The sequence below is a fragment of the Pezoporus occidentalis genome, unplaced genomic scaffold (genome assembly GCF_034315485.1).
Source record: "Pezoporus occidentalis ecotype Australia unplaced genomic scaffold, CSIRO_AGI_Poc_V1 ctg24, whole genome shotgun sequence".
NCBI classification, from domain to species: Eukaryota; Metazoa; Chordata; class Aves; order Psittaciformes; family Psittacidae; genus Pezoporus; species Pezoporus occidentalis.
In genome coordinates, this window is record NW_026914285.1 from 209,487 (window position 1) to 221,796 (window position 12,310).

Here is a 12,310-nt window from a genome sequence, read left to right on the forward strand (position 1 = left end):
GTGTGTACAAAGAAGGAAAAGAAGTCTAATTACACTCATGAGTAGTATGATGTATGATGATACTGAATCTATGAGTGCATGGAAGGAGAAGAAAATGGCTGGGAAGTTTGATTGATCTTCAACTGGGCCGACATGTGGAGCTCCTTTCTCACTTACACAGCTTGGCCATCCCTGCAATATTGCCATAGCCAGGGAAAATTTGTAGTTCTAAGGTATGCTTAAAGAAAGGCTTATTGGAAAGGCAAAGTGTTCCCATTTAAGACAATGGATGCCACCGAGCTTTTCATATATCCTGGTTGTGAGTGAAAGAGCTGGGAAGGCAAGTTCATATCCCAGGAGACAGGTTTTCTTACTCCAGAGTAGTATATTCCCATATACCATGTATTTGAGAAAAGCTGTGGTACCCACTAGATATCACTCTGAGGTACTTATCTGGAGCCTATACCTTAAAAAGCCTTTGTCAGCAGCCAGCTTCACAACACTGTCTGAACTAAGTCCTTATAGAAGCATGACAAAACCGGACTGGTCTTGCTTTTAGAACGTTACATGTGCTTTACAGTTAAAAATGTATTAGCAAACATACTCTTCACATGTAAGGAATGCCCCCTGCCATTCTTACTGGGAAAGAAGAAATCCTGGAGGTTGTCTTACCTTGATTTTCAGAGAGTCGGTGTCATAAGGACTTGGTGTGAAGTTGGTGTGAACTTTGGCTCGACCGCAGAAGGGCCCACTGTAAGGGACTTCATCATCAAACCGGAGGCTGTCCCTATTGCTCGTTCCATCTGAGCAGCTAGTCACCCCACCTTAAAGAGAATGAATTTTAGTTATCTCCTGCAGCGCATGCCCAGACATGCAATTCTGCACAGCAGCCGAGAGGAGAGTGTTCAAAAGCACAGAATTAGTAGTGTAGTCTGTGTGGGTTTGACACATTCCAGGAAAAATACATTCAATAAGGTCATACTACAAGAGATCAAAGAAAACAGGTAGGAGATCTTTTATTAACATATTCCCTACAATAGTCTTTTTTCTGGTGATGACACTAATAGACTACACATTTTACTTACAGACTTTTTGAAATATCACCTCTGCAAGTGTACTCTAAAAGTGCAATTTAGGGAATTAATTCTGCTGAACTTCTCCTGTTTATTCAGAGAAATGAAAACAAATACTGTAGAAGTTATTTTATTTCCTTACAGAGCTAGCTGAAACATCAAAGGAACCTGCATTGCAGAGGGAAATTTTAATCTTATCAACATTTCTGCCTGTCATTTTATCCAAGTTGAGCAATAAAATATCAGCAGAGTAATTCAAGCAAATTTGAGCAAGCTCTGCAAGATCCCATCCAAATATGTTTTTAGATAAGAGCAGCAGAGTGTTGGAAGTAAACTCCTATATACAATTTTCACAAATCACATCACAGAAAATGATCATAAAAATGGTTTTGTTTGAGGTGATTGCTTAAGTGCACAGCTCCATCTCAGGGCCAGATTAACTACTAAGTGCAAACAGTCTGGACCGCAGCTCTAGTCCCCACTTAGGGCTGGTAGATGCCTGCAGTGATGGCCCAGCAATGTCACCATGGACAGCTGTGGCCTGCTGCCCAGCAAATGTCCACAGCAGAGCCGGGGATAGAGAAGTGGAGGCAAACTCCATTTCTCATCAAAGATCCATCTGCTCTCTGACTGAGATGACCCTGTTGGGGGAGGGTTTTCAGTGGGTTTGTGGGGAAGCACACTGTGTCTCTGAATCATGACCTGAAGTTGCAGGTCAGGCCCCCATCACCCACCATCTCAGGGAGACCTCTCACTCTGTCTGCCTCACATCTGCAGGGCAAAGGATGAACTCACAGGCACTGCTCCCAGAGAGGATGTTTGTGTGGCTGCTCCTGGTGACTGGGAGCCAGCACTTTAGCAGTGATAACCCCCCAAAACTTATGGCATATATATGAGCAACATACCCCCTAATCCCTGTTACTTTTTTTTTTTTTAGCTTTTTTTTTTTTTTTTTTACTTCAGTTAATATTTCCATTCTTAAAAAAACTCAGCTTATTTCTGGAGATTGGCAATCTACCCTACCTGCCACCCATTTAATCAAATCATGCTTTTGTCTGCCAGACTGAAGAACTCTCTACCATTACATTTTTAATCACCAGCTCTGATAACTCAGTCTTAAACAATAACAGTATTGATCCAGTGGCTGAATAAGAAGTATGGATATCTTGTACTTACTAGATGAGCTCTGGCCACTGTTCAGACTATAGAGACTTTCCATAGAGTCGCTGGCTTTTAGAGAGACCTTCTCAGTGTGTATTCCACCACCAGGATCACTGTCATCTTTTCCTTCTTCATTCTTTAACACAAAAGTCATAAGTTCACCATCAAGAGATATATTTTAGATATTTGGCTTTTTCTTTTAAATTGTCATTGGAGATTAACTCATCATTACGCTTTATTAAGAACCACTCTACGAGTAAAAGCATTTTAGAAGTTCATGCATCCTTGGAACTAAGGATGCCCAGCACCACCTCTAGCTCTTTATGACCTTGGAGAAATCACCTGCCTCCCCTTTTCCCCTCTCATTTCATTCCACTCTCACTCACACAGCTAAACTGACTTTTTGTCTCAGAAGACTCCAATATACCACAGCAGAAACAAAGGCTGTCTGTGAATGGGAAATTCGCAAGTAACCAGATAAGGTGTTTTTCTGATTGTCTCAGAGGAGGAAACGTAAAGTATAAGTAAGTCTGAAAGCACATGGTGAAGTGCTAGCTGATGTTGTGTGTTGAACTTCGGAAAATCAGAGGCTTTTGACAGTAGGCTGGCACCTCAGCCAGGGTGTTTCAGAGACAGCTTGCACACAGACAGCTTGCAGAGTAAGCCATTGGCATGTTCTAGCACCATGCTCACCACGTTGCCCAACCTACACATTGGCTTCAAAATCTAGTGCATTTCAGAATTAACAGATGCATGTTTCTCTCACAAAATCTAATAGTGTAAGAGAATGGCCCCTTGAGTTTGTAACATTAAATCACACTTCAGGAATCACAGCATATTCAAAACAATAAGATCCGTATTTTCAGTTGCAGGTAATTTAAGGCATGATGTAACAATGAAATGAAATAATAATGAGGTTTCAAAGGCAGAATTTCTCAGTAGATTTCATCACATTGTCAGTATGTGTGATATCCTCATACCACTGAAACATTCTGCAGTATTTGAAATGTTACGTTAATATCTTGGGAAACATTATTTACTCATCAGTTGGCTGATGAAATCAAGCAAAGACGGCAGTGCATGTATGAAATAGAGACCCATACAGGTACATCTAAGGCATAGCATTGAAATGAAAGACTATGTTGGTTTTCAACAAGGGCAGTGTTTGTTACACCAGTCAGCAGTATAAGCCATAGATTAATCAGTGAGCCAGTACTGATTGTCATCATCTCCTGCAGGAATGAAGATCATGCTACATGTGTGTCCAACCAGACAATTTATTGACTTTCTGTCATGTGAATCAATGTTTTAAATGTGCAGAAGGTAAGTGTTGGAATTTTGATTTTTCCTATAATAAAAAAAAAAATGGATTGCAACCTCTTAAATTTTAGCAAAAAATGGAAAGTAATGGAATAGGAGTCCTTGTCTTTGGCCTCCAATAACTGCTCAAATATATCCTGTGGAACACTGTTTTCTACTTGTGAAGTTTCTATTTACTTTCCCAGTTTATTAGATATTGACATGTGTGTGAGATAGGATGCAGACTAGCTAGATTTTTTAGGATGATTAAGTATGACAAGTCCTTTTTCCTTCTGTTTTTCTAACATTTGGAACTCACTGACACAACATATTGAGAAAACAGGGTTTGCAGTGTGTGAAATATTTTTTTATGTTTAATAAAGATAAGCTCACTAAGATTAGATAAGGTAAAAGCCGATAAGGCACATGAGTTGTCATGCTCTAGGATGCTAGCTGACCTCTACAAAATGGACTTTGGAAGTAATTCTTGTATTGAAACATAAATTCTTCTAATGAAGCATTTGGTCAAGGATCAGATTAACAGTGGTGTTCATCCATTATTCCCTTGTGTCCCTATCAGGAGATTTTTTTTTGTGGTGCTTATAGAAGTGCTCCTTGATGAAAAAGCAGAATTAAATGATGTAAACCTCCTATGTTTATGTCCTCTTAACTCTATCTTGGTCCCTTACTGGGTGAAGTTATAATTTTATATAGAATCATAGGTTGGAAAGGACCTTAAGACTATCTAGTTACACCCCCCCTGCCATGGGCAGGGACACCTCACACTAAACCATGTCACCCAACACTCTGTCCAATCTGGCCTTGAACACCTCCAGGGATGGAGCATTCACAACTTCTGTGGGGAACCTGTTCTAATGCCTCACCACCTTCACAGTAAAGAACTTCCTTATATGCAACCTGAACTTCCCCTGTTGAGGTTTTAAACCTGATTCCTCCCCTTGTTCTATTGCTACAGTCCCTAATGAAGAGTCTCTCCCCAGCATCCCTATAGACCCCCTTCAGACACTGGAAGGCTGCTATGAGGTCTCCATGCAGCTTCTCTTCTCCAGGCTGAACAGCCCCAGCTTTATCAGCACGTGTGTTTACATTAACATTCACATAAAAGAAAGAGTACGTACCAAAAGCTGCTGCAATTCAGGATGTGTTACTATGTCCTTATGGATAGTCATAACTAATGACAATTGAAATGTGAATAGGAAAAAATGCACATAACATTTTTACTTCATACACATTAGCATCAAACACAAGATTCTTAAGCTGTATTTACCATCTCCTCAGAGAGTGCCTTGGTGTACTTTTTACCCATCTTTTTCTTCATGGTAAGGGAAATGGCTCTCATCTTCTTACCCAGACTTCCTCCATTATTTGCTGCTTTAGCTTGTACTCCTTCTCCAGCATCACTTATAGTCTCCAGCTCAGATATCTGATTTGAAATGAAAAAGTAAGCAACAACTCATCATGAAAATGAAATTCAGTCTAGTAGAATAGGAATTACAGGGGAATATTGACAAAAGTTAGTCATAGCCATTTTCCTGGGGACTCAATGTGCCTAAACAGGTTTGCAACACACCACTGTATGTGTGAATGACAGAGAGAAAATATATTTTATGATAGAAGATGTTGTTTCCCATTGGTTATTGTCCTTAATCCAAATAACAATTGAAAGGATTTTTGCTGGGGTCTTGAAAACAGAAACGACACATCTGTGGGTTGCATACACATGCCAGTTACCTTGGGCATCACCAACCTAAGTGCACTTTTGTCTCTTTAAAAAATTGTTTCTAATCTTCACATCAAAGTGCCAAAGTTTAGGTTTGATTCTCTTGTTCATGTCAGCAAGGACTCGATCACCCAGACAGATCCAGGTGCACAAGCAAACTTCTCACCAGCGTAAAATTCACACAATAGTTCCCCATGGTTTTGCATAGCCGTCGTGGAAAAGAGAACTGAAGAAAGTAAAAGTTTGTTTTATACAGACCTCAGCTGAATCATCTGTCTTCGATATCGAGTGATGCCTGAAACGGTCAAAGCTGCCAAAGCTGCTTGTGCGCTGTGAAAAAAAAGAAGACAAACCTTGACTCACGGATGGCATTTTGATTTGTTATCGAGACTTAAATACAACTGTCAAGTCACCTGTTTGGGTTAAAAATTCCTCCCAGGTCAGTGGACCGTGGGTGGCTACATTCAGCTAGAAACAGACTAGGAGATGACTATAGGGGGGAAAAAAAAAAAAGGCTGTGTAGCCAGAAGCAATGAAAAGAATAAGAAAAAACAATACTGCTTCTAAAACTAATTAGGTACAGTATGAGTTCCTCTACATCAGTTTCACATTACTTACACAGAGATATCTATGAGTTACTTCTAGGTAAGACAGCTATTTATAAGCTTAAAAAAGGTGTTTCCATAAATATTATACAAGCTATGGAGCTGGTAATGGTGGTTTAAACTGTGGCAATTTATACAGTTTACTTTCGCAGCTGGGGAGAGTGTTTATGGTTCTTTACCAACAGGAATCAGCAGCGACTGCCAAGGATTATGAATACATTTATCCAAAGTGCATACATTGTGGAGCAAGTAAGTAAGAGGATAATCAGGCAGGCCTCATGTTTTCCTTCCCAGTCCTCCAATTCCTGATTTTTAAACATAAATAGATACAATTTTTCCCTGTGCCACAGCTTTGCTTAACATAAGAAAGGCTGCACCACCTGGGCTGTGCATTAAGCGACTGTGAATGGATTGCTTTTAACTCATTTTTTTTCCTTTCTGCACATAGATATGTGATATGGGAAGGAGGGAAGTGGCACAGCAGATTTTTGTGAGAAAGATCACACAGAAATACCTGCCAGACATGTCCAGGCAGAGCTGTCTGACACTACGCTGGCCAGGGTGGAAAACCACGTAACATTGGCATTGATGGCAAGTCATAAGTCCCTGTAAGCACGGTCCTAATAACAGCCAGAATTTGAACATTTATCCACTCTACAGTGTCTTTAAGAGCTTGTTTCTGTATCTTCACCAATACTCAGAGCTAAATCCAGAGCAACTCCTTTTTTTCTTACAAATTTTTCACTCTTCCCTACTAAATGAAATTCTATTAATGCAGTTTCAGAGTTCTTGAGCACAGTTTACTATTATATACTATGCAATATCGTCACAGTAGATTTCTGAGCATTCAAAATCCCCTCTGGAGAAAACAACCTCACTGAACTAAATAGAAAAGCACAGAATAAATACATCCTTAATGAGTTAATAAGTGATTTCAGACTGCTTGACTGCAGGTTTTCCTCTATTTATTCATCTATTTGCCTTGCTCACATGATTTCAGCCAAATCAGTTCCTTGCTCTGTTGCTTTCTTCCTGCCCCCCCCCCCCCCCCCCGCAGCCGTATGAGCCATCTTTTCATCTCCCCTCCTCCAGGCTCCTAAAATACCCATTGTACCCCCTTCCCCTGACATCTCCAGCTACCTCCTTTCGCTCTCCATCTGAGAATGCCACAAGCTTCAAATGGCCCTGAAAGCTCCTGGCTCCGCTCTACCAGTACAGCTTTCCAATCTTCTCCACCAGGCAAGAATTTCCATGAGGTAGCCTCAGATGCAGCTGAGGTAATAAAAGAGGAAAAGACCGGTTTAATAGCCAGTCCCATTGCTTGCCTTTGCATTGCAAACACACTTAATGCTGGCATGAGCCTGCCTCCGGAGAAGCTAAGGTGAAAACCGTCGGTGATGGTAAGACAAGCAGAACTGCTCAAATACCAAGCACTGTGGGGAACATGGCCCTTGCTACACCCATCCTCCTGTTCCCTACCCAGGTGGCAGGGTCAGTAACGCTGCTGGAGTGCTGTCCTCTGGACAGCTGGAAAACCAACGACCTGCTTGAGCCAAGATCTAAGTAATGATTTCAGCTGCTGGCAAGTTTCTGAGTGCTGGTGCAGCCCTGTTCCTGTTGTGCCCACAGCTACCAAGCTGCTGATGCTGCTTGGTCTCCTTAAGCTCTTCCTTCCTGGCAGCAGTTAGTTCTCTGTGGGGCTCATCAGTAAGTGCCAGGCTCCACAGGGTGGTAAGATGGCATTCAGGCTTCACAACCATGATCTTAAGGAAGGAGTTCATCAAAATGATGCCAGCCATGAGAAGCATGCACATGCCTCTCCTGTGTATTTCCACCCAGGAAGGACTTCGCGTTATTCTGTCCCTGTTCACAAATCATAAGGTTTCTACCCATATTAGTGCATTTATCTCTTACGCACAGTCACTTTTAAACTAAAAACAGTTTGCAGAGGAAAAAACAAGCCCAAGAAAAGCTATGGGAAGCCATGTGAAAATACTTTGTCTTAAAATCTCCATTGGAGAAGAAAAAAATTATCAGCCTCTGGAACAACTGAAAATGAAAGCTCCTTGCTGTTTCATTTTGCTGTTTTCTCACACTTACTTATTAACCAGGTCCTCCTCCCAAGAAAGAAAAGAAATCTTAGTCTGGACAAAGCAGTGGGAGATGCCTGAGCACAGCTACGTGGAATAGGAATGATGGAATTTTGGGTCCATGTTCTAAGCACTGCAGTTGAAGAGAAAAAGAATTTTTATTTATTTATTTTTTTAAACTGCATTTTTGGGCATATCCAACCTGAAAAATATTTCTAGGCAAAGGTTATTTGAAGAAGCTGGCCCAGATTTGTGAATATTTTTGACAAGTAAAATGACATTTACTATCCACTGAGGGGAAGTGGAAGGGGAGGAAGAAAAGAAAAAAAATCACACAGCTCTTGTCTAATTGATTGTAATCTCCCAGAAAATCTCTGTTGGCTAAACACTGTGGTTTGTTTGCTTGTTTTTACCTTGTGAAACTGAAAAGGACAACTTGGATTGTGAACTTTATTTTATCTAAAATTCCCATACAGAACTTCGCTATTAAGTAGATGAACAATATCCTGTGACAAGGGGTTAGCTCAATAGTATGATATAAAAACACAGCCCCAAGGATTATGGTTCTATTAGGCAGGATTAACACCTTTCACTGGCTTGTCAAGTCAGCCAAATGTGCCCTGCAGCACGGAGAGGGAGGGACAGAAAGAGTGAAGCTGGGATTCACAGCAATATTAGGAAAGTATAAAACAATCTCACACAGCGATCTCTAAACATACACTGACCTTTCTGTTGCATTCAATCACTTCAAGATGTCTATTAGGAATAGCTGTATATTAAACTGCAGATGTGCTGCAAATACTTTAAAAGGAACAAGAGGAAAAACATTGTTTATTGTTGGTCTTACCTATAAACAGCTTGAGCACAGGGAAATCAGTTATTCTTTTTCGACCCTTGAAACAACCTTATATCCTACATGTGCAGAAGCCGTGGGCTATTTTGTAGTGTACTTCACTGTTGCTTCATCCCTATTAAATATTAATAAGGGTTACAGGATGATTTCCACTATTCTAGATAATGGTCTTGTTGCACTAGAGAGCACTAAATAGGGCTGCTTCAGCAATTCTTTATACTAACTTTTTCCATTAGGTAATCAATAGCTACCACCTTTTAAAAATATATTCAACCCCATTATACTGATAACAAAAAGCAGATTTAGGAGCTTTGGGCTGCACAGAGAACAGGACTATTACTTTCTGTAGTGTCAGTCACTGCATTAGTGTCAGGGAACACCTACTTTGTGAAGACACGGACAGGCCTTATTTAAAGGTGAAGGGAAGCTTTTAAAGTAAATGCAAAGCTACTAAGAGAAAATATGCTATTGACTTTTGATACCGGGATTCAGTGTCCTATAAAGTTAAGTGATTTTTCTGGCTGGATTCATGCAAGAGCTACCAATGGATACGTTAAGCAAATACAGATTTGCTCAGTAAAATACAATGGAAGAATGGGCAGGGGAGAAACTCTTCTATTTTCCCCCACAAAGACTGATCAGATAATTACTACAAATCAATGCATTAACTTTGATCCCTTCCCCTTCGATACACCAAATTAAGATAATAAAAATATCATACATATTTTTCCAGCATTGTTTATATCCTTCTTCCGTCTTTTTCTATATCTTCAATTCCCCCAAACCCATGAACTTTAAATTATCATTTTCAAGTGGTAAGTGCTATGTAATTGCTGTTGATTTTAATTTGGACAGTCTACAGTCGGTGATCTGGTTTGTCTGTAAATAGGCTATCATTTTCCCCAGAAAATGGTATGGCATACAAGTAGAAAATAAAGAAGAGGTTCTGCAATCCTTGTCTTTCTATTATAAAACTTCCTTCTTTGTAGGGCATAACATAGAAGAAGTCAGTTAGTTCCTATGATAAATTAGTCAGAGCTTCTCCATGTCTAAAGACAATGTTTGAGCCAAAGCTGACAGCAGTTAGCATGCTAAATAATCATTATGGGTGAAATTAATCTCATATTTTCCTGCTCAGAGATTTGGTTCCCTGCTGTGAGAAATTCTGGCCCATTATGTTTTGCTTCAAGTCCTATTCAAAACAGCTTTTAAGTCCAGCATGATGCAATGGCTTTGTACTGACCCTCTTGCACAAGTTAATCTCTTCAAATTCCTCTATGCATTCTCATTTTCAGCTTCCATTCATCCTTTGACTACTCAGACCATGTAAGCTTTATAGAGGCAAATGTGGTCACTGGGAGTAGAAAAGGGGAGCTCAGCACATTGCCCAATTTCCTTGCCTGCCCCAGACACTTATTTTTCCTTCTCTCTTTGGAAGAAACCACAGCAGCTCCCAAGAGGACAGTCTGTGCTTGCTGCTTTGATCAATGGAGATAAGTGGAGCTCAAGATCGGATTCATTTCTTCTGTTCTCTGATGCTTCTACTCCCCTCAGACAGAGGAGACTACTCTGAGAATGAAGTAAAGAGCTACCAAAGTAGGGATGAATATTGTGAGTCCTGTAGCTTATCTTGCATGAATAATCAAAGAAACTGTCTCCTACTTTCCCAGAAGGCAGGATAGCAATTTTTAGTTTTGGGATGATCCATGAAAAAACATAACAAAGCCTCGCTCACTTCTGTATAAAGAATGAGAATTTGCATACTAGATTCAGTAATTCTCCAAAGATTAATAAAAAAGGCAAAAAAACAGAAGACATCATGACCTCTGTACCTCAGGGATTTTTTTCCTATTTACACATTAGTTATACATATAGAACTTCTGACCACTAACCAAGATATTAATATAATTTTACAGCCCACACGAAACATGGCCTAAAAACCTTGCACTTCACCAGTCAAAAGCAATAAAAAAGATACAGCTTGTTCTTGCTAACTCAAATAGGGCAATCTACTGAAATGGCATTTTTAACTGGCTTAAAAATGACTCTATAAAAGACTGGTTGTTATCGTGGTCTGCTATTCAGTAACTACATGGAGGTGGGGAGAAAGGGGAGCAAAGTGGTCTTTGAGCATAACTGCCACCATGAAGCCTCAGAGCAAGCACCCTAATTTTAATGACGGAAAATGACTGGAAAAGAAAAGCTGTGCAAAATAACGAGTTAATCATACTTAACACTCCTCCAGGTCAACAAACTTCACTCTCCAAAGTAAACAGTAAGCAGCTGTTATATCAGTACCTCTACCTGGTACCAGGCTTGGTCTCTCAAGCCTGAAGCAATGCTGACACGAAGCGCATAGTTCTCGATAACCCAGCTTGCACGTCAGAGTTTCCACCAGAAACTCACTTCTTGACTGCTTTGAAAAGGCACCTCGCACAGGGTACACACCGACGCAGCTGACGAGAAGCGGGAAGCTACCGTTCATGAAGTTAAATGAGGGTGAGGTGGTTTGCAAGGTCTGTAAGCCTTCCTCAGGAAGGGGCAAGCCACATAGGAAGTCTGAGCAAAAAGGCAATTTCATCTGGCAAAAATTGTGCTGTGTTGATTAAACAAGTTTGTGAGGAACTAAATAAAGAAGCAGTTTAAGAAGTGCAGATGTTAACACTAAGAAAGCTTTTTAAAATGGAGTGGTGCAAAATGTCGAAGGGGGGAGGAAGCTGATTCCTTTTTCTTTAAGTGCACATTGACCCTGAATTTTAAGCACCATCGTTCCTGCCCAGTTGCTGCAGAGCACTTTCAGTTCCCAGTGAGAAAAGTCACTCCAAGTGTTCCTCTGGCAGTCTGTCCAATTCTGGGAGTGTGCATGCAGGTATCTGCAATAATTATGTAATTAAGACTTTATTATTTATATGACATTTAATTAAAAGTGACTTTCAGTGGCACACAAAACCATGAGCAGAAAATGACTTTAAAAGAAGGTTAAGGATGTGTGACAAACTCAGAGGAGTTATGAACATGACAGTTAAGGACTTGGCATGATGTGCACTGCTACCTCTCTGGTATTTTTTTTACCCTTCACTTACACATGGGCAGAAACATCGAGGAACAAGCCTGGAAACCCACCCTCTACAGAACCGTAACTGCAGCAAAGGGGAGTGCTGAGTGAGTAAAGACTGCTTAAACACAACGTAAGCATTGAAGGCTTTGATCTTTAATCCCTTAAATACCAACATCTTTCCTCTCCTGAAACTTTCTTCTCTCCAAACGGTGCATTCACAGATGAATTCTCATATTTGAAAAAAGAATCGCCTTGTTTCAGTTTAAGTAATTTCCCTGATTCCTTATACAGCACAATTTTATTAATGCTGTGTGTTATCAAGGTTGCAGGGTTCAGCAGGATTTCCTGAGAAATTACTGACACATGTGCTTGCAGGCTTTTAAGTGAAAACAAAAATATAGATATGTCCAAAGTTGTGAGAATCAAGTAGCCCCGAAGGGGCTCAGGTTTT

The 12,310-nt window shown here is 40.3% G+C and overlaps 1 protein-coding gene across 3 annotated transcripts in view; it reads right to left on the reverse strand.

The window, feature by feature from the left end:
- SAMSN1 (SAM domain, SH3 domain and nuclear localization signals 1) overlaps positions 1-12,310 on the reverse strand; it is a 78,309-nt gene that overhangs the window by 12,649 nt on the left and 53,350 nt on the right. For 2 of the 3 annotated variants that reach the window (XM_062622092.1, XM_062622093.1), the window contains 4 exons: positions 5,512-5,583; positions 4,801-4,956; positions 2,229-2,349; positions 652-803 (listed from right to left, as the gene is read on the reverse strand). In XM_062622092.1, the coding sequence (XP_062478076.1) occupies positions 652-803; positions 2,229-2,349; positions 4,801-4,956; positions 5,512-5,583 (501 nt within the window). Of the gene's footprint in view, positions 1-651; positions 804-2,228; positions 2,350-4,800; positions 4,957-5,511; positions 5,584-8,795; positions 8,877-12,310 lie in introns of those variants that run through there. The other variant, XM_062622094.1, reaches the window with a different exon arrangement.